The sequence below is a fragment of the Blennius ocellaris genome, assembly GCF_963422515.1.
Source record: "Blennius ocellaris genome assembly, chromosome: 13".
Taxonomy (NCBI): Eukaryota; Metazoa; Chordata; class Actinopteri; order Blenniiformes; family Blenniidae; genus Blennius; species Blennius ocellaris.
The window spans coordinates 22,820,778-22,848,719 of record NC_137662.1 but is presented as its reverse complement, the minus strand read 5'-3'; the positions used below and the strand labels follow the sequence as shown (position 1 = coordinate 22,848,719).

General features: G+C 50.1%; 1 protein-coding gene across 1 annotated transcript in view; it reads left to right on the top strand.

The window, feature by feature from the left end:
• birc6 (baculoviral IAP repeat containing 6) overlaps positions 1-27,942 on the top strand; it is an 88,345-nt gene that overhangs the window by 32,718 nt on the left and 27,685 nt on the right. Inside the window, 24 exon segments of the mRNA XM_080507482.1 lie at positions 17-198; positions 453-579; positions 673-783; positions 1,337-1,595; positions 2,071-2,642; positions 3,366-3,541; positions 3,626-3,722; positions 3,944-4,138; positions 4,227-4,427; positions 4,517-4,796; positions 4,882-5,138; positions 6,605-6,713; positions 6,948-7,178; positions 7,712-8,615; positions 9,079-9,222; positions 9,623-9,752; positions 10,709-10,840; positions 10,967-11,128; positions 11,219-11,392; positions 12,713-12,912; positions 14,306-14,639; positions 15,571-15,788; positions 17,868-18,032; positions 19,054-19,225. Of these exon segments, the coding sequence (XP_080363608.1) occupies positions 17-198; positions 453-579; positions 673-783; positions 1,337-1,595; positions 2,071-2,642; positions 3,366-3,541; positions 3,626-3,722; positions 3,944-4,138; positions 4,227-4,427; positions 4,517-4,796; positions 4,882-5,138; positions 6,605-6,713; positions 6,948-7,178; positions 7,712-8,615; positions 9,079-9,222; positions 9,623-9,752; positions 10,709-10,840; positions 10,967-11,128; positions 11,219-11,392; positions 12,713-12,912; positions 14,306-14,639; positions 15,571-15,788; positions 17,868-18,032; positions 19,054-19,225 (5,532 nt within the window).

The following is a 27,942-nucleotide window of genomic DNA, read 5'->3' as shown; positions in this document are numbered from 1 at the left end:
CTGCCGTGGTTTCTAGTGAGCCAGGCCTCCAACGGCACCGACGACTCCCTGTTGAGGGCCCTCCACGGAGGAGGGGGAGGAGGAGGAGGGGGAGGTTCTCCTCCAGCCAGCAGCCTCATGGTCCAGCCCTCATCCATCCCCATCCTGAGCGCCTGCTTCAACAAGCTCTTCTCCATGCTGCAGGTCCACCACGTGCAGGTCAGAACCGGAACAGAACATCAGTGGCTCGGAGAACAACGTTTTTGAATTTCCTTTTTTCCTCCACGAGCCGTAATCTCGGTAGTTCCAGCACATATTGGGTTCAAATGTTGGTTATAACTGACTGACCAACCGACACACACACACACACACAAACATGAATAAGCTGCAACCCTGTCGCCGTACGTTTGCCCCTTCCCCCCCCTCTCCGCTTCGACCCGACAGCCACATGTTCGACCTTCCTTGTCTTCCAGCTGGAGTCTCTGCTGCAGCTCTGGCTCACGCTCAGCCTCAACACCTGCTCCAGCGGCGGCGAGGAGAGCGGCTCCGACATCTTTCTGTTCAACGCCAGCCGAGTGCCCACCATTCCACTGAACCAAGGTCCCCCACCACCTCCCCCCCCCCCCCCCCCCCCAATAATACTCATTGGAACTCCATGTGTTGACTCTCCTCCTCCCTGTGTTGTGCGAACAGCATCCATCAGCAGCTTCCTGACGGTGCTAGCATGGTACCCCAACACGTCACTGAGGACTTGGTGTCTGGTGCTGCACTCGCTCACCCTGATGACCAACATGCCCGCCTGCGGTCAGTACTGCCCCCCCCCCCCCCCCCCCCCCCCCCCTCAGGGGCCCGGCCACTGGCACCGTCTCACTTTGTCTCCATGCTACCCAAAATGCAGCTTATCACTGCTTATGCGCTCTGGACACTTCTGATGCCCCATCATAGAGTTAGAATCTGTATTTCTAAAGCTTTTTTTTTTTTTTTTTTTACTTTGTTTACTTCTGCATTCATCACCATTTCTTTCAAACTAATAATACACATCCTGTAGGGAGTTTTTCAGACTAAGTAGATTCTTCTTTTTTTTGCATTCTGGTGCTGAAGCAGCTTTCTAATGGCCTACAGTGACATCTAGTGGTTATTAATGGTATATTTTATTTATTTATGTCTTTCACACATAAAATCCAAAGTTTGCGATCAGTTTCACCCTCTGTTATGACAGAAAGTGACACAGAAATAACGGTTGTGGTTTTAGTGATCAGCGGCTTTAAGAATGTAAAAAAAAAAAAAGGTGTAGTTACCCCCCCCCCCTCTGGGCCACTGCGGCGCGCTCCCCTCTGACCTGCGTTTGAACCTGCAGCCTCCGGCAACGGGATGAGCTCTCCGGAGAGCACGGCTCAGCAGATGGTGTCCGACCCCACCCTGGTTCACGTCCTGGTGCGCTTCCTGTCCGGCAGCAGCGCCAACGGCACCAGCCAGCACAGCTCGCAGGTGGGCCCCACGGCCACGCAGGCCATGCACGAGTTCCTGAGCCGCCTGCAGGTCCACCTGTCCTCCACCTGCCCGCAGATGTTCAGCGAGTTCCTGCTCAAGCTCATGCACATCCTGTCGACGGAGAGGTACGCTCTGCTGCGGCATATATTTTATACACATTAAGAGTCGTTAAACGCTCTGACTTCCTGAAAAGAGCTTAGGAAACTCTGCTCGAAGCCCGACTCACTTAGAAAGGCTTTGTTCTCAACACAGACTGCGTCACTGTCTGTAGTTTCAGTTCTTTCGTTGTTTATTTATTTAACTTTTTTTACTTTTTCTCCTTAGTTTTTTTCTTCTACGTTTTTAAAAGCACTCTTGACACATTCTGAATTATTGACTTTGCCCTTAATTAGTTTTTATTACCTTTTGAATTATTTGGAGCGACTTGTTTGTGCTGTGGTTGTTTTTGAGTCAAAGCAGTCTGCGGAGAGGGACTGGCTGGTCGAAGGTTGGGAGACGCAGTAATTCATTCTGCAGTAACAATATAGTGAAGTTTAGAGAATGAGGGAGGGAGGGAGGGGGGTAGAGAGAGAGGCTAATGGCTGATCTCCCTCTGGTCAGGGGTCCGTTCCAGGCAGGCCAGGGTCCGCTGGACGCCCAGGTCAAGCTGCTGGAGTTCACCCTGGAGCAGAACTTCGAGGTGGTGTCGGTGGCGACCATCTCCTCGGTCATCGAGTCCATCACCTTCCTGGTGCACCACTACATCACCTGCTCAGACAAGGTGGTGTCCCGCAGCGGCTCGGACAGCTCGGTGGGCGCCCGGGCCTGCTTCGGGGGCCTGTTCGCCAACATCATCCGCCCCGGCGACGTGAAAGCCGTCTGCGGCGAAACCACGCGCGACCAGCTGATGTTCGACCTGCTGAAGCTGGTCAACGTGCTGGTGCAGCTGCCTCTGTCCGGGGACCGCGAGTTCAGCGGCCGCCTGCCGCCGGCCGGCAGCGGGGCGGCCGACAGCAGCGTGTCGGACGAGGAGAAGGTCTGCGGGAGCAAGGAGAGCGTCGCCGGCGGGTCGGCGTCCAGCCAGGGGCCCCCGGCCGGCGTGGCCGACCTGGTGCTGGCCAACCAGCAGATCATGAGCCAGATCCTGTCGGCGCTGGGTCAGTGCAACAGCAGCGCCATGGCCATGATCATCGGTAAGAACGGGGCACAAACTGTCCATCCACTCATAATAAAACTCAAGACTTCACTTGCAGAAGAGACATCATTAAACCTAACAAACAGGAAATCTTTCGGATGCTTTGGTTAATGATAAACATGGTTGGTTTGACGCATGTTGGGGTAAGTGGGATAGACACCAATGCAAAAAGGCCCAATTACATATTCAAAATGTCTAGTTAGTCTTTCCTTTTCTCTCTCTCATCTTTATTGTTGATATAATTTCTTTAATTGAGAATTAATGGTTATCTACTGGTCACTCCCTGTTCTACAATGTTCTGTATGTTTTATTGGGTCAAAATATAAAAACTTATAAACAAAGAATAAAAAAAAAAAAACAACCTACCAAACAGACTTAATCTTTTCTTTAGAAAATCAACTTTTATTTGCAGTTTGCAACAATAAACTGAAAAACGGCATCGTCAACCCATAGCTTTTGTGAAAGCGCCTGGAAGAATCCCTTGTATTGGAAATATTCGCGACTATTTCGGAGGCATAATATGTGATTACTTGACCCACTAAAAGCAAAACTCATTATTTCGGAGGCCTAAAATGTGGGATATATTGTGAAGAAAAGAAAATCAAACTAAAAAAAAATTCTTGTCTTCAGTATGAATATATATTTTTCAAAGATTCAAACATGTTCTCGGTATTCAGACCCTCGTGTTTGACTTGGATCTATTTTTTTATCGTCCGTCCAGGAGCCAGCGGACTCCACCTGACCAAACACGAGAACTTCCACGGCGGTCTGGACGCCATCTCGGTGGGCGACGGCCTCTTCACCATCCTCACCACGCTCAGCAAGAGGGCCACGTCGGTGCAGGTCATGCTGCAGCCCATCCTCACCTACATGGCCTGCGGCTACATGGGCCGACAGGTGAGCGCCGGCCGGCCGGCCTGCCTGCTGCGTCGCCTCGACGTCGGTCTGCGAAACGAGACATTCATTCATTTTAATTCCCAGGGCTCTCTGTCCACCTGCCAGCTGTCCGAGCCGCTCCTCTGGTTCATCCTCCGAGTGCTGGACACCAGCGAGGCTCTCAAGGCTTTCCACGACATGGGTGGGTCCAACACGCTACACGCTAATGCTAGTTGCACAGAATTTGTTATACAGAATACAGACACTAAGAGAGAAAAACATTAAAGCACTAAAAATTCCACCCGGAGGTGACGAGGTTAAAATTACGGCAGCAGTATCTAAAAATAATGAGACATTCCGAATGGAAACCCCAAGGATGGAGGTTTTCCAGCCTCACTGACGCCCCTCCCCTCGTCTCTGCAGGCGGCGTGCAGCTCATCTGTAACAACATGGTGACCAGCACCAGAGCCATCGTGAACACCGCCCGCAGCATGGTCTCCACCATCATGAAGTTCTTGGACTCGGGTCCCGGGAAGGCGGCGGACGGCAACCTCAAGGCCCGGATGCTGACGTCGGAGCCGGACAACGCCGAGGGGCTCCACAACTTCGCTCCTTTAGGTGAATTCGTGTTTTGCGTCCGACCGCAGAAGCCCGCGGCGACGAGTTTCGTGTATTAAAGGCCCCGCGGGCTTCCTGTGCTCCCCAGGCACCATCACGTCGAGCAGCCCCACCGCCCAGCCGGCCGAGGTGCTGCTCCAGGCCACGCCCCCGCACCGCCGGGCCCGCTCTGCCGCCTGGTCCTACATCTTCCTGCCCGAGGAGGCCTGGTGCGACCTCACCATCCACCTTCCAGCGGCGGTGCTGCTCAAGGAGCTCCACATCCAGCCACACCTCGCCTCCCTGGCCAGTGAGTATCGCCGACTCGGGGCAATTCCCGTTAAGTGTCCGCTCCGTTTTTACAAAACCCAACCTGCCGCCGCCGCCGCCGCCCTGCAGCCTGCCCCTCCTCGGTGTCGGTGGAGATCAGCGCGGACGGCGTCAACATGCTGCCCCTCTCCACGCCGGTCATCACCAGCGGACTGACCTACATCAAGATCCAGCTGGTGAAGGCCGAGGTGGCGTCGGCCGTGTGCCTGCGGCTGCATCGGCCCCGTGACGCCAGCACCCTGGGCCTGTCCCAGATCAAGCTCCTGGGTCTGACGGCCTTCGGGAACACCTCCTCCGCCACCGTCAACAACCCCTTCCTGCCGTCCGAGGACCAGGTGTCTAAAACCAGGTACCGGCAACCCGATCCTCTCGTGACCCAGGACGTTCCTTTATATCATCTCTAGGCCACGTCGTGACCTTTTCTCCCTCCGCAGCATCGGGTGGCTCCGCCTCCTCCACCACTGCCTGACGCACGTCAGCGACCTGGAAGCCATGATGGCCAGCGCGGCGGCGCCCACCGCCAACCTGCTGCAGACGTGCGCCGCCCTGCTCATGTCGCCGTACTGCGGCATGCACTCGCCCAACATCGAGGCGGTGCTGGTCAAGATCGGCCTGCAGTCCACGCGCATCGGCCTGAAGCTCATCGACATTCTGCTGAGGAACTGCGCCGCCTCTGGCACCGACCCCGCCAGTGAGTCACACAACCGCCGGAACGTCCACGAGTCCTTAAAAAGACCCTCAAAATGTCCCGATATAGCCGCTTTTATTGCCTTAAGAGGTTCTCCAATTAGCATGCTCCCGCCGGAAAGACAGAGACAAGGGCACGTCTCAGACGCACTGGCTCGAGGTAATAGAAGTGTTTTTTTGGGGCCAAAGTCGGCGAGCTCAGCTTCAGTCTGCCTCACTTCCTGTGTGGAAGCCACGTTGTGTGTTTGGCTCGGAACAAGGCCGATTACCTCAAGTGTTGACTTGAGAAGACTTGCTGGGTGATTCAGGTGCTTTTAGCTTTCGGTCGGTCGTTTCGCCTTTATTCTTTCCACCTGGATGCGCTTCAGCTCATTTGTTGACTATTTATTCTCATTTCATCAGGTTGAATGGTGAGAATTTTAAATAAAATGGCTAGATGGACTCATTGAGTTAGAATTATCTGTCACTTGCTATTTTATAGTGGAGAAAATATCAAGAGGCTACAATATCACGTCGAGCTGCTTGTGGTTGTGATTTTCAGACAGAATGTGCCGTAATTTAAGTGTTGGCAGCTTTTCCATGGACATCTGGAGCAGAAAATAGAGTTTATGTTGTCGCTTTTCCTCAGAGCTGTATTCTTTGAGAGAGAGAGATCATTCATGTAAAAAGAGTTGAACGGGATCAGCAAACTGCAGGAAGAAATGTTGAATCACAGTGAAGTTGACAGTTGAGTCGGGCAGCAAATAGCTAAAGTGCTGTTAGCATTTTTATTTTTTTTTTCTAAAAATGTTCCTCCTTCAGCCTGAAAACCAAAAAGTCAGGTTTCTCCTGGGGCTCACATCGGGTTGCAGTTGGAAATAACATTCTGCTCCTGATATCTTAAAAAAGAGCTGGGGTTTTTTTTTTCGCCTTCCGACTGAAAGTCCCACCTCTGCGCGACTTTGTAACGTCTCCACTGTTTAGCCAGGAAGTCGTTAGCCTCTGGCCCAGAATGGATGCTAATGGGGCCTTTAGAAAAGTACTTTAACATTATGGACCGTTGCATTCTGGCTCGCGTTTCCCCGTCTGTTTATATGTGGAGCTCTGGCAGCTTCCAGGGTAGAAAAAAAAAAGCAAAACAAGAAATAAAGCAACAACCACACTCGGCAGTAAATCACCAAGAAATTTCTTTAGAATTAAAACAAAAAAAAAAAACTCTTTGGGAAGCAGTGTTATATTCAGTATTGACTCCAAACAAGATCCGCAGTCATTTGACGGTCGGCCAAAAGCGTATCTTGGAATTATGCCTGGAGAGTGTAGTACACTATGATCACAGCACATTTGAACCACTGGCCAGAATGATGGGCGTCGGCCAATAACCTCTTGTGGCTCTCCCATGAAAGTGTCAAACGTTAACGGAAATAAAGCGAGAGCCATCAGATCACGATGGAGGTGAATATTGTCGTAAGCGCCGAGCTTGTGTTCCCGCAGATCTGAACAGTCCGCTGCTGTTTGGGAGGCTGAACGGCCTCTCCTCCGACTCCACCATCGACATCCTGTACCAGCTGGGCACCATGCAGGACTCGGGAACCAAAGACAGGTAGGCACTCGGCGCTTCTCCGCAAACGCCAGCGGTCCCCCCCCCCCGTCAAGGTGATTCTCCAGACAGAATCACGAGCCGACAGTTAAAAAGTCTCCTTGTCACTTTTTACTGTCACCCGTTGGTGTTTGTTGCATACAGATGCTGCTCCTCCGCAGCCAGCAACACCGGGAGCTTCTGCTTGTGATGAATTGTTCCTAAAAGCTTCCCTCCCTCCCCCCCCACCCCCTCCAGGATCCAGGCTCTCCTCCAGTGGGTCCACGACTCTTCCAGAATGGCCGCTCACAAGATGAGCGGCCCGATGGGCTACGGCGGGCACGGCGCCTCCTCTGGCTCGTCCAGGGAGTACGGCCTGCTCATGCCGTCGCCCTCCCACCTCCACTGTGTGGCGGCCATCCTGTGGCACAGCTACGAGCTGCCGGTGGACTACGACCTGCCGGCGCTGCTCGACAGGGAGCTCTTCGAGTCAGTCCCACACACACACACACACACACACACACACACACTGAGAAATAATTGTTTTTTTTTAAAAATCAGAACGAGATGTTTTGACGCTCGTTTTTTTTTTTTATTTCATGAGAACTGAACTGACACAATTATTGTGTTATACAGAAGAAAAAAAAAACTGCTGCATGCTTATAATTTTATGAATTCAGATTTTTCAGGTTGATTTAGTAAAATAAGTACAAAAAAAAATCACAAGATGTTTCTCACCTCCCTCCAGGTCCGTGAAATTTCGTAACACGTCTCTTGTTTGTGGCGACACCGGCGGACATTTTTGGAAACTTTGCACAATTGTCGTTTCATACATATTTGGAATTGTGTAACGATTCACCACCTGAAAGTCACTGGATCTCATGTTTATGCCGTCACACTTTGTGGCGACACGGTTTGATGTTTTGGTTTCGGGAACGTGCATCTTTGTACATTTTCAAACCTGCAAATCTTCTTCTTCTAAAGCACTGAGAGTGTCTTGTCCGCCCTGTCTCCTCCTCCAGGCTGCTGTACAACTGGTCCATGTCGCTGCCGTGCAACATCGTGCTGAAGAAGGCGGTGGACAGCCTGCTGTGCTCCATGTGTCACATCCACCCCAGCTACTTCTCCCTGCTCATGTCGTGGATGGGCATCGTGTCGGCGCCCACCGCCACGCACTCGCAGGCCCAGCACCGCCGCCTCGCCATGACCGACGACGGCAAGAAGCAGCACGACGCCAACGCCAGCGCGGCGGGCCTCACCGACGACTCCAAGCACGCCGGGCCCCCCGTCGACCTGTCGGAGTCGCAGCTCACCACGCTGGCGGCCGCCTCGCAGTCGCCCGGCGCCATCGAGCAGCTGCTGGACTCGGGCCTGCCGTCGCTGCTGGTGCGCAGCCTGGCTCAGTTCTGCGTGGGGCTGCTGGCCAGCGCCGACCTCCCCCTGCCCGCCGCGCAGGCCGAGAGACGCCACCAGCACCAGCACCACCACCACCATCACCACCACCACTACCACTCGTCCTCCTCGTCCTCCTCGCACGGCCGGCAGCCGCTGGCCGCCGAGCTGGCCGCCCCCGTCCTGCGCTTCCTCACGGAGGTGGGCAACAGCCACGCCATGAAGGACTGGCTGGGCGGCCCCGAGGTCAACCCGCTGTGGACGGCCCTCCTCTTCCTGCTGTGCCACTTCAGCGCCAGCGCCGGGGCCAACGCCGGCTGCCGGCCCGTGAGTCCCGGCTCCGCGGCGGCGGGGGCGGGGGCGGCGGCCCCTTCGCCACAGCCGCAGCCCACCGCCTCACGCTTCTCGCTGGCGTCCTCGGGACAGACGGGGGGGCTCACCACCCAGCAGAGGACGGCTCTGGAGAACGCCACCGTGGCCTTCTTCCTCCAGTGCATCTCCTGCCACCCAAACAACCAGCGGCTCATGGCTCAGGTCTGCTTCGCTCACCGCCACGGCCTCAAAACACTCCAACACGTGTAGTAAACAGATCCAGGTCCTTTATATCAGGCGTCCTCTCAGGTCAAATATCAAATATAAGGGCTATACAAATATAAGTACAATATATTTGCAATAGTTCAGCAGGATAAAAAATATAAATATGTGGTAATGTTGAGTATTATGATAAAGACATGATTGCGTGTCTTGTAAGTTCATCTGTAACTGGCCTATGATTTATTTATTTTTTCTCATCAATTTATGTCGGCAGGTTTTCAGAACTGAAGCATCTTGTTGACTTTATTTCAGTTGTTTATGATTGATTTTTAATGCTTTGTCAACATGTATATTGCCGATTTCTCCGTATTGGGCGGCCTCTATCTTAAAAGCACATTTTCAGACTTGTTAATTGGCATGAAAGAGCTTTGAAAACGAGTCGCTGGACGTTTTTTTCCCGCAGGTCCTGTGCGAGCTCTTCCAGTCGGCTCCTCAGAGAGGAAACGTGCCGATCTCTGGAAACATCTCCGGCTTCATCCGAAGACTGTTCCTGCAGCTGATGCTGGAGGACGAGAAGGTCACGGTCTTCCTGCAGTCGCCCTGCCCGGTGAGTGACATTTGTAATGCCACAACTTTCACCGTGTTAATTATTCGTGTTGCGCGTGTGTGGCCACAAGGGGGCAGCGCAGCCTCGTCACACAGCAGCCTGCCCTCCCTGGTCCTTTTTTTTTTTTTTTTTGTCCTTGTCCTGCACTGTGATTGGCTGCGAGTCGCTCTTCCAGGTGTGTGTGTACAGGCCTGTGTTACGTCAACTAGAAAGGCCGCTCACTCTGTCCACATCTCTTCATTCATTATTCACGCTTTTCAGCGTATCGCTGGGAGAAGAGCTTCAGTGTAAAAGCGCTCACATTCTGACATGAGGAAATAATCACTGTGTGCAATCAGACATTTTTAAAGAAGAAAGTCTTTCTTGTTCTTGGACAAATGTGTGTTTTTCATGTCCTCAGTTGTACAAAGGACGCATCAATGCCACCAGCCACATGATCCAGCATCCCATGTACGGCGCTGGACACAAGTACCGCACCCTCCACCTGCCCATCTCCACCACACTGGCTGAAATCCTGGACCGGGTGTCTGGTATGTTCCCGTGAGAAACTGGCGATCGGCAGCATGAAACCTGATCGGAGAATTCCCAGTCCACAGTGTAACTTTTGGTTCTTTTCGGTCACTGTGAAAAATGTGTAAACTGTGTTGAGAGCAGAGTCGTTTTCACAGTAAACGACTGTTTTTTTTAGTTGTTTTTTTTACCTGCTTTGGTTGTTTCATTAAGCGGCAGGCTGAGCTTGATGGCTTGTGTCAAGCTTCCTGCACAACAAACATGAAGCGGCAGCTTGTCGCAGGATCAGAAACACATCCACTCAATCTACTCTATTCTCACATGAAGCTCACATTCGAGTCACGCATAAAGAAAAGGGTGTGTACGTCCAATCATGAACGATTGTATGCGTTAGCTTGACAGTCGTGAAACGGCTTCAAAGAAATATTTCCATCCCAACATTACAAATGAGTGTAAAGTTCAACTATTTGTTTTCAGATACATTCTCGCTACTGAAAACATAACTTTTTGAAAACGTCTCTCAGACGTTTATAATACGCCGAAGCACAGCCAATGCTCACCTCCCCCGCAGTAAATGGATCATGGTGGACGGACAATAACCATGGCGGCCTCCAGAGTCCATATTCTCATAGCGTATCATTCTCGCCGCGTATGTGTGTGGTTTCATTATTAAAACAACCAACGGCACCAACTTGTGGTCTGTCATGCTAACAACATAATTTTCAGTGTTTCTGTTGTTCCCATGTGAACGTGAAACTTTTCTGAAACGATGCGTTTTCACTTGAAACGTTAGCTCAGTTCGTTCCTTCAGTTCTGAACAAACCGAGAGGACCGTCGATGTAACCTTGCTTTCCTCCTCGGGCCGTCCTCCGCCCATCAAGGTCAGTGGTCCGTCCCTGATCCGTCCCCGGGCTCCCGTCCCCGGGAACCTTCAGCAGCCGGTAACTTGGTGCGTCTCCTCTGTTGGTCCACGCAGACACACCCAGCATCACAGCCAAGCTGATCAACGAGCAGAAGGAGGACAAGGAGAAGAAGAACCACGAGGAGAAGGAGAAGATGAAAGCGGACAGCGGTTTCCAGGACAACTACAGCGTGGTCGTGGCCTCAGGTGACGTGTTGCTCATTTTTTGGAAAAGGAGGTCGTCGAGGAAAAAGAAAAGGGCGTCCGGCTGTACCTCCGTGAATAGAAGTTGGTATTTCTGTAAGAAGAACTGCTCTTTGATCTCCCATCAAGGCCTGAAGTCCCAGTCCAAGCGGGCTCTCTCCACCCCGCCTCGACCCCCGACCAGGAGGGGCCGCGTCCTGAGTGACAAGCTGACCGCCTCGTCCGGCGTGGACCCGTCGGCCAAAACCATCAGCGTGCCGGTCTTCCACCTCTACCACAAGCTGCTTCCAGGTACCGCACGTCACCCGGGCTCCCGCGGCGGCCGCTAGCGGAGCCTGGAGGCTGACGTTTGCTTCGCGTTTCCTCCCTCCTCCTCCGCAGGCCAGCCCCTCCCTCCGGAGATGACCCTGGCCCAGCTGCTGACCCTCCTCTACGACCGCAAGCTGCCGCAGGGCTACCAGTCCATCAACCTGACGGTCAAACTGGGCTCCAAGGTCATCTCCGACCCGGGGCTCTCCAAGACCGACTCCTTCAAGAGACTCCGCACGGAGAAAGGTACCACAGCACGTTCTCCGGTCTCCCGCCTTTTCTGTTAACATTCATGTCTTCCAAGAGGTGATTGATGGTCGTGGCTGTGGTCAGAATTAGGCTGCGTTAAAAGAGCGAGTGAGGCGTCAACAGACAATTGACATTTCCACCTCGGTTTGAATGAAACCTGCAGTTTCAGTGAAGGACACCTGGTCCGGACAGGCAGGGGTCAAACGGCCCACAAGTCTGCTCTGGTGACTGCTGGGCCGTTATATTTAGCTTTCGTTGTGCAGACTCATGAGTCAGGACCAGGACAGATTAATTTAGAGCTTCGATGTGTTGTTTGGATGAGATCAGCACTGAAACACTTCGGCTCACACACACAGTACAGTAGCTTCTCCTCTTCGCCGCTGGAGCGGTGCTCAAATCAGCTTCTGGAGTGAAAAAAACAAACTAAAACAGATTAAATGTAAAAGTTTATTTACACTGCACACGCAATGACTTGACATCGGGAACGATTGAGTTTCTATAACAATTAGTTTTGTGTTTTTCACTTGAAATTACAGCTCGCAAAAATGCTGAACTGTGATAATCTGTTTCCATTAACTTATTTTTGCTCCTTGAGCGAAATTGTGATTAAGCGCAATTAATTTCCAAATATCGTGCGACAAAGTTGAGTGACGGGACAATCCGGATTATTTCAAACCCGTGGCAGCAGGCCTGACGTCGGAAGCGGGAAAACCGTAATAAATTACTACAGATGCACACGTGATGGAAAAAACCGAAGGGAAAGATGTCATATTTGGGGCAAGAGAAGGAGCTCTGTTATTGTGCACACAGACATCAGCGTCTACAGGTTGAATCATGTTGTACACCCCCCCCCCCCCAAAAAAAAACCCCGTCCTTCTCCATGAACTTGAAGGGAAGTCCCCGCGGCCCAGACTCTAGCCACTTGATGGGGTCAGTCATTATCTCTCTTTTTTTTTTTTTTTAACCAATATATCCTTCCTGTCTGTGGCTGCTGCATTCAGATAGCCTCATTACATGAGCAGCGGAGATTAGACACCCAGCAGCTCAGAATGACTAACAAATAACACGGATTACTGGCGAGTCGCTTCCCGATGTGAGATTTCATTTCCTAAGTGAATCTGCAAAGGTCTTTTCGTTCTTTCGTCTTTTTAAAGCCTGTCTCACCGTGTATGTATATATATGTCCTCTCCCGCGCGAATACCCATTGTTTTGTTAATAACCGCCCTCTGTATGAATACAGTAATGTTGTATGTCTGAGAAGCCAAGTGGTGACAGTGCATGAACGTACAACAGGTCCTCTCTTTGCCCTGCTTGCAGTGGACCACTGCGACATGCTGAGCAGCTGCCCAGAGGACGAGCCCATGACGCCGGGCGAGGAGTGCCTGGACGCCGCCACCGACGAGTCGCTGCTGGAGACCAGCCCCATCCAGTCCCCGCTGCAGGTCTTCGCCGGCATGGGCGGCCTGGCCCTCATCGCCGAGAGGCTGCCCATGCTCTACCCGGACGTCATCCAGCAGGTCAGACTTTCATTCACACGGCGATCAGTTCTCCACCGTAAAGTGTGCAGGGAACCCAACAGACGCGGGACGAGAGAGAGAAACAGGAACTGGTTAAGTTAATGACGGCCAACCGACACCGGAGTGCGGCTGCTGGTTGGGGTAAGGTTAGGAAACCCTGACCCCCTGTTTTTAAATACAACCGTCTTGGTTGTATGCTGTCACACGTGGTCCCAAACTGGATATTTGAGCTTTACACTGACACGTGTGGCCTGCCATCTTGGATGAGGACCCTTCTTACTGATTACACATATTACAATATAGTCACAAGTCACTAAATGTTCATCGCATCTTCTTGTGGTTTATTTTGTGATAAACCGACAAGTAGCCATGATCCAGAACCCTTTTTGTGCATTTTATATATATTTCACACTAAAGTGGTTTCTGTGCTTGCTGGGTCATGCTGTGTGGTTTGTTCCACTGAACGCAGTGTAACTTGATCTGTGTAAAAACAGATGAACAAGACGCCCAGAGGTTGAAAGCACTGTGCTTAAAACCAGTGTTGTAGTGTGGTACTGCTCTTCCCCTGCACGGGGACAGGTGGATGAATTTAAAGTTGTTTTTATCTCAGTTATCTGCCATCTGAGTTCTGAATTTGATTTAAAAAAAAGTTATAAAGACGGAAAAGAAAAGTTATAAATGAGCATCGCTTCAGGACTAAACGTCCACAAGACATTAACAGTTAATGTCATGAAAACTGAAGATATAGAAAATAATTGAACAAAGAAAGTGCTCAGTCTTTCTTTCTTTAACCCTTGAGAGCAGATGTCTTCTTGTTAGTCAGTTAATCGGGTAACTCCAAAGCCTACGAATGGATTTTGGTTAAAAAATGTGCACAACAGACAATGGAACAAGGAAGAAGGGATGTTGTAGATTGAGATGCAGCGTGTGCCTCGGGATGAAGTGGTTAATGTGAACTTATTTCTTTATACCCTGTGCTGCTTTGCTGCTCTCGTCGGAACCGGCGAGCAGAAACGGTTAAAGTCTGAAAGCGTCGGGGGGGCAGATCATTTGAGCACACATGACAAATTCAGAGTCGTCGCCATGAAAACACGGGGATAAATCACACGACGAGAGCGGCTTTACTCTGAGCCCAGTCATGGGTGATGGACTGACTTCTTCCCGTGTGGATGAAATCGGAGCCCCATCAGGCCGCCGTCCCGAACGACTGATGATTGAGAGCGCCGCGAAAGCTAATAATAAACCAAACCACTCTCTCCCCCAAGGTCGGGAATGAGCCGCGACGCTTCGCGGGGGGACGTTGTATGCAAAACCGGCAGCGGAGGTTGCCGGGCGGCTCTCCGCCCGATTAAAGTCAGGAGCTGTGTTTGATCCCCCCGTGCTCCCTCCACAGGTCAGCGCCCCCGTGGTGCCCTCCGCCACGCAGGAGAAGCCCAAGGACAGCGAGCAGTTCGAGTGGGTGACCATCGAGCAGTCGGGCGAGCTGGTGTACGAGGCGCCCGAGTCCATCGCCGCCGAGCCGCCGGCCATCAACAAGCAGCAGTCGCAGTCGTCCTCGTCGTCCTCGTCCTCGGTGCAGACCATGTCGCCCATCCCCGCCCACTCGCTGGCGGCGTTCGGCCTCTTCCTGCGGCTGCCCGGCTACGCCGAGGTGCTGCTGAAGGAGCGGAAGCACGCGCAGTGTCTGCTGCGCCTGGTGCTGGGCGTCACCGACGACGGCGAGGGAAGTAAGTGCGGAAGCGCCCACACGTGGTCGGTCGAACTCACACCGGGAGTCTTGTCGTCTTTCCCGGTCAGACGCCATCAGCCGGGCCTCCGAGGGGAGACCAAACGGCTCCACGCCACTCCGTGGTCGGTCAGACATGCAAGCACAACGGTTCAGAGCATCAATTTTAATGTTATCGAAACTATACATACACAATCCGGAGTATTTGAGTGGGACGATTACGTGTTTTCTTTCATACATTCTGCACAATGCAATAATTAAAAATTGTCCATCATACATTTTATGGAAATTTGTGTGACGACTTCTATACAATCAAAATGAATCACTGAGAAATTACTGTTTACGTCAATGCAAACTCTTTGTCCGAGTCGTATTTACATGTCATTGGTCTGATTGTGAACACGAATATGAACTTGATCCAGACACTTATCTGAACAGACTCTCAGCTCATAATAGTCCCAGTCCCAGTCACTGAAATGTCCTTCCACGGGGATTCATATCTCCTGCAATGCATTTGCTCCAACATACCTTATGTCATGGAAGTATCGTGTTGAGCAGCAGCAGCCAGTGTCTTTAGCCTTGAGATCACTTCAGTTCCGTGCTGAATTCTGATGCATGGAAGCCATGTGCTGACTGTGAATTTGGCTTTGTCAAAGTTACAGTATCCTGGTCAACATCAAGCATCCAGCATCAATAAATTAAGTTTGAGTCATTAATAAAAAAAAAAAACGAGGAATATACCAGCTTGCTTTTTGTAGTCTTGTGTCAAATTGAAATGCCGATTCCTCGCAGAATCACGTCTGTGTTTTAGCAACAGCATCAGTTTTCCAGTTCCGTGGCTTAAAAAGGGAAAAGATTGAAAGGCAAGACCTAAATGGGAGTAAAGAGGCCAAAGGAGTTTCCCCTTAACCGTTTCCTCGCCGTCTCCCCAGGTCACATCCTGCAATCTCCATCCGCCAACGTGTTGCCCACGCTGCCTTTCCACGTGTTGCGGGCGCTGTTCAGCAGCACCCCGCTGACCACCGACGACGGCGTGCTGCTCAGACGCATGGCGCTGGAGATCGGCGCCATCCACCTCATCCTGGCCTGCCTGTCGGCCCTCAGCCACCACGCGCCGCGCAACCCCAACGCCACCACCAGCGTCTCTGAGGTACGCGTCGCAACGTCATCGTCACATTGCAGAGAACTGCAATAACTCGAATAAGTTCACTGCATAAAACTGAAGGAAAATGGAACAAATTGTAGATGTGATGGAAATGTTTTTTAAGAAAAAGTCAAAACGGGGCTCAAATGCAGTTTGAATTAGGGACGAGCAAAATAAGAGCTATTCGGAAGAGCAGATTTCAAACTGCAGAGACACTCGCATCATCTGCGTAGAGTCGTTACGAAGGTTCACCTGATACTGTTCAACCCAACCGTTTCCATGGAGACTCCCAGGTTGAAACACTGATGGACACACACTCTTTCACCACTCGTTTTCCAATCTGTGAATCTCTCACTCTTTCTTTTCCCCTCCAGAACACCGTCTCTCTCTCTCTGTCTCTCTCTCTCTCTCTGTCTCTCTCTCTCCATCATTAACAGGCTCCTCTGCTTCCCTCCGCTCAGCCACAAATGTCCTAATTGTTCATCATGAATGATACGAATCACATCGTGCGTTAAAATGTTCGACGGGTCCTCAATGTAATTGCCACTTTCAGGGCGAGAAACAAAGGAAGCAGATTATTTACTTTTCAGGTAGAATGACGCGTCAAATAAAATGACCGATGCCGGGAGTATTTCTGCTTACTTGAGTTTCCCTCGCTTTAGATTTGATGCAACCTTTTTTCCTTGGGTTACATTTTCACGAACTCCTTGAACGGTGACGTACTTTTGTATCGCCTCATTATTAAGTGAAATCCATCTGACTGTCAACAGAATTTCGTTCTGACAGAAAAACACCTCAAACTGAGTCGTTTAAGTCTAAAGAATTAGAGAAAAAAGAAAAAATATATTGCCTTTGTTATTTCAATCTTTAAGTTATACCACAATAATTTGACTTGTTATTTTTCATTGGTTTTTTTGCTTAATAACGCACAACGATCAACCAATACACATCTTTTCTTGTTGTTGTTTTTTGGTGAAATTGACTTTTCCTGGCCTCACAGTGGAAACAAACTCTTCTATTTACCCACTGTGAAGATTATAAAGCAAGGTTCCAATAGATTGTCTAAATCGGTGAACAGGAAGCGTTTTCTGTCAAACATCCCTGGATCAAAGTGGCAGCAACATCCGAGGACACCCTGTGTGTTTTGTTCTGGTGGTGACGTAGCCTCACCCCTCCCCCCCACCTCCTCCTCTCCCGAGTCTGGATTTATGGAGCCGCTCAAGCCGACGACGAATCATGAGGCCGATTACTTGAACGTGAGCCAAGGATTTGTCGCCGTGGCCGTGGCTGTCCTTGATCTGCCTCCGCCCGGCCCGCCGGGGGTAGGATGTGTTTCCAATACGAGTCGGAGGCACAAAACATCAACTGGATTCAGGGACGTTGCTGGTGCTCGTCCACGTCCGAAGCCAAAAGGACTTCTCTCTGTTAGGTGAAAGAATGAGAGAATAGAGACAAACCCCAGTATCGAGAGCAATAATGGTCAAAACCATCAACATGTCTTGCGCAAGGGCAGAGGGTGAAGTCACCTCACAGCTCGTTCATCGATCTGCCAAGTTCTTCCCTCCGTTGCCAGTTTCTATTCACACCGTTGAAGTAGGCGGTTACATTCTCATTCCATGATACAACAAAGCAGGTTAACACTGGTTCTCAGGCCTGTTTAGATAGATAGATAGATAGATAATTACTTTATTCATCCTCAAAGGGAAATTGTTTTGTTGCAGCAATCTGGTACATACGAATATTATAAAATACAATAGAATAGAAATAAAAGTAAAAAATAAAAATATAAAAAAAATCCGGGTATAAGACATAAAGTAAAACACAGAACGGAACATGGGCACTTAGAAATAAGCAGGAGATAAAAGCAAGATAAATAAATAAATAGTAAGGTGCAGTGGCAGAGCCATTAGAAGTAGGCATTATATAATAATAATAACAATAATACAGATAATAACGAGTAATAGTGTATAATACTCGTGTATAGTACTACTAATAATGGTAGCAATAATATAACAATAACAATATGGTAGCAATAAAATAACAATAACAATATATACATAACAATGTTGTTATTGTGTGTTGTAGCCTCAGATGTCCAGTTGTCACGGTGGGGGGACCAGCGAGGAGCAGCAGCTGTACTGGGCCAAGGGAACTGGTTTCGGCACAGGATCCACGGCCTCGGGCTGGGACGTGGAGCAGGCGCTCACCAAACAGCGGCTGGAAGAGGAGCACGTCACCTGTCTGCTGCAGGTAGGCGCCGTCACGTCCCACTCTGAGGCGTCCACGTCCTCTTGAGACGTCCACGTCCACTCTGAGGCGTCGGCGACCTTCTTCCCGTTGATGCTGGTGGTAAGCAGCGGTGTGAGGCGTTGACTCTGGAAGGCGGTACGATCCGGCTCCCGTACGGAGGCGGCAGCCAACAGGTCCAGGCTGTTTGGATGGATGGAGGGTGACTCCGACATGAAACATCAAAGACTTGGCAAAGACATGAAAGAGAGAGAGAGAGAGAGAGAGAGAGAGAGAGAGAGAGAGAGAGGGAGCGGAGCGAATGTCGAGGGGGATTTGGAACGGCACTGGTCAGAGCTGTCAACATCTGGAACTGGTCCGGGGATGTCTTTCTTTCTTTCCTTTTTCTTTCTTTCTCTCTTTCTCTCTTTCCTTCTTTCTTTCCTTCTCTCTTTCCCTCTTTCTTTCAATCTTTTCCTCTTTCTGTCTTTATCTTTCCCTCTTTCCCCTCTCTCTTTCCCTCTTTCCCTCTTTCTTTTCCTCTTTCTCTCTTTCTCTTTCCCTCTTTTTCTCTTTCCCTCTTTCTTTTCCTCTTTCCCTCTTTTTCTCTCTTTCTCTTTCCCTCTTTCCCTCTTTCTCTTTTCCTCTTTTTCTCTCTTTCTCTTTTTCTCTCTTTCCCTCTTTTTCCCTCTTTTCCTCTTTCCCTCCCTCTTTCTTTCTCTCTTTCCCTCTTTCTTTCTCTCTTTCCCTCTTTCTTTCCCTCTTTTCTTCCCTCTTTCTCTCTCTCTCTCGCTCTCGCTCTCGCTCTCACATCTGTCATTTGTCACATAGCTTGTCACTCTATCATCCTTTTCATTTAGTGGCCAGTTTGTCATCGGTTCTTCTTTTGTTTGCCCAAACTGAACCGTCCTGCTCCCTCCCTGAACAACACTGCCTCCCGCCTCCCCTCTCTCGTCACGTGAAGCCTGAGTCGACCACCGTGACTCGGCGTGGAGAGCCCACTGTGCCGGTGCCGCTCCCTGACGTGGCCGTGTCGTCCCTCCAGGTCCTGGCCAGCTACATCAACCCAGCCGGCTCGGGGAGTTGCCACGGCGCCGACGGCTCCTCCGCAGACGGCCGAGGCCACAACACCTCGGCGTTGCCGGCAGTGCTGCAGGAGCTGCTGAGCCAGTCCTGCCTCATCCCCGCCATGTCCTCCTACCTACGGAATGACTCAGGTAGGCCTCATCTCTGTCTCATCTCCGATTATGGTTCTGGGCTCCATGAATCCAGGACATGGGTTCTAGGCTTTGAAAAGAAAAACTGATTTTCCACACTGTTCTTCAGGTGTCTGGTAGAATGACGGACTGTTGGAACAGTGTATATGCTTTAAAATGCCTTTATGTGCCCTGAACTGCTGACTGTGGGACTTGAGGTTTCAGAAAGGTTTTTTTTTTGTCATTCAAGAAGTTTCCAAAGTCGTTACTGCTCAAAGTTAAAGGGATATGAGGTTCGACAGAGCCGTGGCTTCGTGTCAGGCCGACTGTCGTACCGACGAGAAACTCTGGGTTGTTTTTGTGGTTTTGTGTTCAATTATGGAGGAATAGTAGGCAGCTGGAGTCTTTCTGATGTCTTTTTATAGATTTAACAAACAGTCTCTCCAGACCGTCTGAAAAACTTCTAATTGAGTTGGATGTCATTTCCTATCCAGCTTTCATGCTGATTTCTTTAATGATTGCAATTGTTCATTACGCAACGGAGGAGGGGGAATAGAAATGAGGCTGCTGCTCCATCGACAACAAAATTAACCTGCGTGGAGCTAATACTAATGCTATGGCAAATGATCAACGTCAATACTCTTAAGTTAGGACAAGATCAAGGTTGAGTGGCTTCATGTGTGGAAGTCTCCACGGGATGGATAAGCACTGAGGCGGGAGATCCTGCAGTGTGAGGGGAGCTTGGCGAGGGTGAAACAGCAGGTGGCGCTGCAGATTGTTTGGGCCGAAGCAGAGCCGGTGCAGGTTCTCGATTCCACAGAATCCAGGCTGATCGAGAGGCGTGAATGAATATTTGCAGGAAGGAAACGACGACTGTGGTTCTTGGATTTTTTTTCAGGGTTTCCAGCATTTTCTCCGTCTCGGTGCAGCTTGACTGTGCGACAATGCTGCGTTGGTGTAATATGTGCAGTGTAGGTAGAAGCACTCTCAGGGTCGGGTCAGTCTGCTGCCTATTTCCTGTCGGGGGGGTCGGCCGAGGGGGCCATCTGGTTATTAGTGCTGGGCTGACCCTCGGGGGGGGCCGCCAGCCCGCCGGCCCCTTATTGTGTTCCACTCAACCTCCACTTTCACAGTGTAAACACCACAAGAGCTTCTTTAACAGCGGCGAGTCCCAATTTTTTTGTTTTTCATTAATTTCAACAACAAAATGAGAAAATACTGAATAATAGTGTTATATTTCGAGTCTTGGCAGAGACCCTATTGTAATGCAAGGAATAATTGTTGTTATACTTCTATATCATACAGCCCAAACTGCCTAAAAATGCCCAAACCTTTGTTAAAATGTGCACACATGTCAGAAGTGGCAACATTATTTATATTTCATGGTCAATGTGCGCGTGTCTGGCAAAGTAGCTCCATTCCGCACCCCTACATTGATTTCCCCTTTGCGACATCTGAAACAGGCAAAGCTTTTCCTCTTCATCCAAGAAATTTGGTCGACATGTGCAACACGTCGAGCCGCAAAAATGTCCCCGACACCCAACAAGTCTGCTCTTTGGCGTTTACTGTGAAAACGTGTTGAACCCCTCTTATAGAGGAGATCCAAGATTAAGGCCCGTCTATACAACAGTCCTTACTTAAGCTGGAAGTGATGTGCCAAGATCCATGCAGACATGGAACCACCTGTTAGCAACAGGAAACATCATGTTTTACATGTTTATGTGTTATATTAACGATGCCTTCTATAACTATTTGCTATGTGAGTCACAGAATTGGACATTTTTGACCCTGAGGGGCCGTCCACTCATTAGGAAAGAGTTTTTATTCTCCACCATCATTGAAGCTGTAGGTTTCACCGATGATTCCCAGCCGCAGTCGGAGGGGAAACCACTGGAAACCCTGATGCAGATTGATCTATAGTAGCACACAGTGGACCCCCCCCCCCCCCCCCCCCCCCCCCGCCTGCATGTGTTTGATCAGGCCTCAGTGAGTATTGAGTTTGGACTGACGTCGTGCAGCGTTCGTTCCCTCCTGTTTGCACTGGAGCTTATCGGCTCGGAGCCGGTCCGGGGTGTGTGTGTCTGTGTGTGTGTGTGTGTGTGTGTCTGTGTGTGTGTGTGCCGCCTCTGCTCGCCCGAGCAGCTCCTCAGGCGCATGTTAAGGCTCTCCAGGTCTCATAATTAAATAAGAGCTGATAAAAAGGCGTGTTGTAATTGCTCCTCATTATCTGCTGGATGCCTCCGACACACACTGAAATAATGGCCCAGTGTGTGATGAGTTCATGTCATGTGCCTTCATCATGTCACTCTTCCTTTATGGAGACGAACTTAACACGCAGTTTGATAATAGAACGCCATTGTAGTCATTACCAAGTTCAAGAAAGATGAGAAGTCCTTCATGTATATTATTCTTTAATGCATGTTTACATCATTATCCTCCCCGTTTGTATTGGATAAAAGAGGAAATCCAAACCAACGTTTGCTGATGATTCATCACTATAATTAACTAATATCAACTCCTCTGCCCCCATATGTTATTGATATTATCTGAAACTACGCATAATATTCAACATTTAGACTGATAATGACTATAGAGGTTAATGTTATAGATCAAATCTGCTAAATCTAGGAATACCTGAAACAAATGAAGATATAAGAAAAGAGATGGAAAGTCCTTTTCTTATGTGATTAAACGTCATGAAAACAATCCAACATTAAGTTTCTGTCTATGTTAAGCAAAACTATAAACTGTATGAACCAGAATCTTTATTTTAAAGGTGAGAAATGTTTTGTGGCTCCAAATAAATTTCATTTGGTGGATAGTGTTCAAAGTGGCTGTTTTAGATGGAAGTCCTGTGGTATGTTGAGTCGATATCGACTGAACCATCATCCAAGTTCCGCTCAGGCCGATAGTAAGAGTGCCAAACATGAGGCCTGTGGGCCTAAACTGGGCCTCCTAAAGGTCCATCCTGGGACGCAGGAGGACATTTAAAAGTGACAAAAGAATCCAGGAAGCTGTCAATGGGTGTTATTTCTGATTTCCAAAGTAGCAGGCAAAAAAACAATGCACAATCAACACAATTGACGACTTACAGTATTTTGCGCGATCGTTGAAAATGGCCTTTACATTGATATCAGGCTTATTTCCAATTTCAACTTGTTTTCCACCAAATTTGTACTTAAAACATTTCTATCCTCCCATTTCATTTAAGGGTCAGATTTACGCTTCGGGGCTCGGTTGTGACGGCTGCAGTTAGCATAAGTAGCGTAAGTGGCTAAGGTCAGCGACGAGTCCCACAGACGTATGCTAACCATTTAAAAAAAGTAGACGTAAATCATCTTATCGCCCTCTTCACAAACAAATCCCCTTCTGTCTGCCGCTCATACCCTCCATTCCCCCCCTCCCCGCCCCTCGGCTCCATGTCCCGTCACCCCTGCGCACTGCTCCACATTAATCACCAGTGTCTTGGCAAAGCCTTTTGGGATACATTACTATTTCCCGCCGTCGCCTGGCACTCCATCACAGGCGGCTAAGCCATTAGTGAGAGGTAATACTTTGAACGTCACCACATTACTAATTTATCTTAATTGGGGATGGACATTTCTGCACACTGTGAGCGACTCCCGGCGAACACCGGGTCCCGTCGTGGATTTTGTTCTTTTGTTATTTCCCGTCAAGACGGATGAGATTTACATGCTGGCGTGGTGCAGGTGGTGCCTCTTTCTCTTCGACGTTGGATGTTGGGAGATGTTGGGAGGGTCGTGTAAAGAAAGGGCCGGCTGGTTTCACACCCTGCGCCCGTCACACTTTGCCGTCCCGTCCCAGTGATCGCAGAGTAATATTGGAATCGTATCCAGAGTGACGTAAAGAAGATCATATTGCTATAAAGGCAAAATGCCAGCTTGTCGACGTCAGCGTGACCTTGTGTGTGTACAACAAGCCTCGCCGAAAGCCGATCCTCGGAAAGTTGCCAGGTTTGCTGCGACGTGAATAAACTGAGAGCAGTTCTTGAATTAGAAGTGTAGGCTTGAATGTGAAACACAGTAAATTGAACGCGGTAAATTACAGAACTGCTTCGGGGTGTGATTGATTTCTTACGTCAGGATGAACTGCGGCATTAAATTGTTGTTTTTTTTCTTTGATTTCAATTTTTGTCAGACTATCTCCATAGAATCACCTTTTCTCACTTTTTTATTTATTTATGATTACTGTTATTTTATTAGTCTTGATTTTTTCCCCCCAACCAGATGCATTTTTTTTTTTTAAATCGATGGATTTATTAATTTAACAAAACCTATCCTGCTCAGCTCCACATAAAGATTCAAAATTGGCTTCAGTTTGTGTTGAAAGTCTATATTCGGAGTTGTGAATATCCAAAATGGAGTTTCCATTTCTATATATTTCTAATAGTACGTACTCAGATGTAACGATTCACAATCAAATATTGTATTTAGAACTGAAAACACAACATTTTTAAGAGAATATATGTTACACTGAAGCGGACCAGCATTAATTCATAACGTGTTGTCATGTGATTTGTCGTGGCCTCGTCTTTCTACAGACTTGTTCAACCCTCCCGTTAAAGCTTTTCCCAGCCAGGTAGCAGCGTAACAAACCACACCACCTTCATTCAATGCCACTTTCTCCTTAATAGATTTGCGGATTTGCAATTTATCGCCACTCACCCATGGCGTTTCAGATTCTATTACCACGGGTTGAAATAGGCAGAGGTGTGTGTGTGTGTGTGTGTTTGGGGGGGGGAATTCCTGAATGAAGACCATCCTTGGCTTCATAAGAAAGGTCTCGCGGTGCCAGGGACCACCACCCGGGGCACCGTTTACCCTCGTTGACCTGCGTTTCCCATAGATGAAGCTCCAGGCTGCCCTGATTGATATGCTGTCATCTTTATTGTTCAGTCTCTTGATAGCACAATACATCTTGACTTTATACAAATATTTATAAAAAAAAAAAAAAAGGAACGGACTGCCAACACTACCCTGAAAACAACGGGAAGAAATCATCCCCACCCGCCCCCAAATATGGACAAAAATGCAAGAAGGAAAGAAGAGGACAGGCCCAGAGTCATTGTACAAGTTCATCAGCTACATAGTTTAAATACATGTCATTTCTTGCAGCTCTAACGTACCTTGCTTCTATAAAAAAAATACTTCCATGTTCAGATGTTTTCTGAATCTCCACCCCCCCCCAAACACCGGACGGATTGTTGAAAATAAACTGAGTGGGCGGTCATGTGATGAGTTCATTTGACAGTGGAGCACAACCACGTTGCTTTTTTCCCCACGCGGCACTCCTGCAGCTCGTTCGGCCCCGACGGGCCAATCGGTGGCCGTGTCTTGAGCAACGCTATGGGCTCTGCTTTTCGTGACGCCACGTCAAAGCCCTTCGAGCAATCGCAGTACCAACGACTATAAAGTGAAGTACAAAGAGAGGGAAAGCCATCCGTGGTGTCCACAAAACTCCAGTTTCTTTTCCAGTTAGTCCAGTGAGAAAAGGCGGAAGTGGATCAGAAGAGAGTTTATCTCCCCCTCCAGGCCACATTGTAGGGGGTGGGGGTGGGGGGGTGGGGGGTTGTCAGTCCAGCATGGGGTCTTGATCACATCCACCGCATCTCCCAGCCATTTGTTATCTCCCTGGCTCGTGGCTGTGATTTGGCAATATGGCTTCTTCTTCATCATCCTCCGCCACACTGTCCTGCCGCCAACTTGTCTGCGTGGGCGAAGCGGTCATGACGAGACCCGAGGAGATCGTTGGTCCCTCGACTTTCCTCCGGTCTGATCAGAGAAAACCTGGTCTCTCTTCGTCCGGCACTTCACAGTGTGGTGTAGATGTAAACAAACACGATCACGAAGAGGTTGAGGAACGTGCCGACGATGCCCAACATGGCCAAGACGGATTCCTCCTGCTCCTCCTTGAGCTCCAGTGCCCGCACGTCCTCAAGGGTGATGACCGTGGTGCCCATGGTCCCGATGGCTCACCTCAACCTTTTCTGGAACCAAAAAAAAAAAGAGACAATGTGGAGATCGTGTCACCAAACCAGGGGAAAGACAAAACGGCACATGGCTGGAATTTGCATGCTTCTCTCCTTCGCTCTTCCCTCTCTCCCCGCCAATCTACCAGATTCGCCCCCCCCCCCCCCCCTCAAACGGGATCCCACGCAACCGGGAGGAAATCAACCGCGGGTCGAACGGAACAATGGCCAAGCAGCGCGGGAGCGGCGATCAGTCTGTTGAGACCCAGTGTTTACGACCTGCCACAGCTTGAAGCCGCGGGCAGCCCGACGCTCCGCTGCTCACTCTCACTGCCGGATTATCTGCGATGAAACCGTGGAAATTGCCAGCGGTGGCGCTCGGCGCCGTTCCCCCCCCCTGTCAAAATAAGCGTGATTTAATGCCCCCCCCCCTCCTCCTCCTCCTCCCCACTTACTTTCGCCCACCTCTTTTTATACGTCGTTAATGATTAACCCCCCCCACACACACACACACACACACACACTCTCCGGTCTCTCTCTCTCTCTCTCTCTCTCTCTCTCTCTCTCTCTCTCTCTCTCTCTCTCTCTCTCTCTCTCTCTCTCTCTCTCAGTACTTGTTGTGAGCTGATTTCCCACCTTCCTTTTAGAAGATGGATGTCTGAAGAGAAATGTAAACAGGATCGTTGGAGGGAACCACGATCCTCGTCGTGCGACTGAGGTGAAATTGGAACAAAACAAGGGTATGAAGGGAAAGTGGCTTACCCTAAGGCGTCTAAGGTGTAAGACAACATCATCCGACATGCTCTGTGGGTCCTCACGGGAAAACCCTTCCTTCAGGGACACTTGGCACATGGAGACCCCGGGGTTAAAAAGTGGGGGGAGGCTTGATCTGGAGGTACAGTCCATAGCTTGAAAGCCAGTCAAATCCTCTGCTCTTTAGCGCCACCTGTCGAGTTTACACACACACACACACACACACTCCCCCCCCCACCCCCCCCTCACCCTCCTCCACCAAATCCCTTCTGCAAACGTCTTTGTGGTCGGTTCTTTTCCTCTTCTCCTTTGAAGTCAGGAGGTCGCCATCGCAGCTGCTCAAGTGCTAGCGGTCTGCGCTGGGGGGGAGCGAAGGAACGCTCTCCTCACTTGCTCCCTCTCTCTTCCCCACCGTTCCTCCCATCTCCGCTCGTGAGTTCCACCGCTTTGCCTCAACTCCTCCACGCAACTCCTCTGTAAACCTGCACTCACACACACACCCACACCACCACGCTTCTTGCTTTCCTCTCTCCTCTTGCAGAGCAATGCAGTTAGTGCCTCTCAAAAAAACAAACCACCCTTCCCCACCAGCGAGCGTCCACATCAACACCGTGCGCGATCATGTCTGGCCGTCGGTGTGACACTCCAGCCTCGGCTCCGCGAGGTGAGCGCGAGCGGGTCCCCGAACAAAGTGTGGCGGCGGCGGATAATCCAGAGGCGGCAGGAAGGGACGCTGGAAATCCCATGGAGCGGATGTGTGCGCGACGAGGCGCCACCGTCGCCCTGCCACTACCGATCTGCCACCAGTGACGGCGACGCGACGGTAGATCTCCAGTACCAGTCAGTCACCACGGGGAGGACTGTGCATTGCATAACCAGGCAGAACGATGGAGAGAGAGAGGGGGGGGGGGAGACAAATGGAGAGAGGGAGGACGGGTCCTGGTGGCCGTGGAAATGAAGGAGAAGAAGCATGAGAGAGAGAGAGAGAGAGAGAAAGAGGGGAGGGGAGGGGGGAGGGGGAGCAACATCGCTCACACTTAGTCGCCTCCTCCTCTCCCACCATCACAGAGGCTGGTGGGGCAATCACACACACACACACACACACACACACACACACACACCACACACACACACACACACACACACACACCACACACACACACACACACACACACACACACCACACACACACACACACACACACACACACACACACACACACACACACACTGTCTCTCACAACCACCTAAACAACACCGACCAAAAAAGGAGGCAGATTCAGCCCAGTGAATCTGCTCTACGTTCAGTGGAGCCCATCATCAGCTGCTGTTATCGAGGAGGAGGAGGGTGGGGGGCTGGGTGGGGGGCTGGGTGGAGGGCTGGGTGGGGAGAGGGCCGGGGAAACATGTGGGGTGTCTATCCAGTCACTTTTGAAAGACACCAAGCCTCCCCTGGCACTCCCCCGTGACGCTCCCCCGCCCCCGTTCTTTTGTACCCTTATCCCCAGCTCGCTCTGGAAACTCCTCGTCCTGCACCCCCCCCCCCCCGTCAAGCACAGAGCTGGGTTCCTGGCTCCCGGGCAATCCCTCCCAGTTATTGAGGTTGAGAAGGGAAGCCGCATTCCTTGAGGTCAGCACATTGTGGACTGCCACGTGTGTCAACAGGCTTCCCAGCTTGTCAGCTCATTCTTCCTTCACGCTTTCTCATCCCCCCCCCCCCCCCCACAACCTCCTGCTCTTTGTATTTTGTTCAATTTGCACTTCCACAAGAAATACAATAAATCACGCAGAAAACAATGTAGTTGGATCAGGAGTGTCTCGTCGCTCGTGCACGGACTGGACCAGTATTTGGAGATGCCACTCAATTCTAACGAAAATGAATTGGTCATTGCTTAAATGCGATTTCGACATTGCTTATCGTAACGACGCTTTCGGGTTCAAAATTAAATGAGAATGCATTAATGTGGGGCAAATCTGCAGAACAACATTAAGTCCTG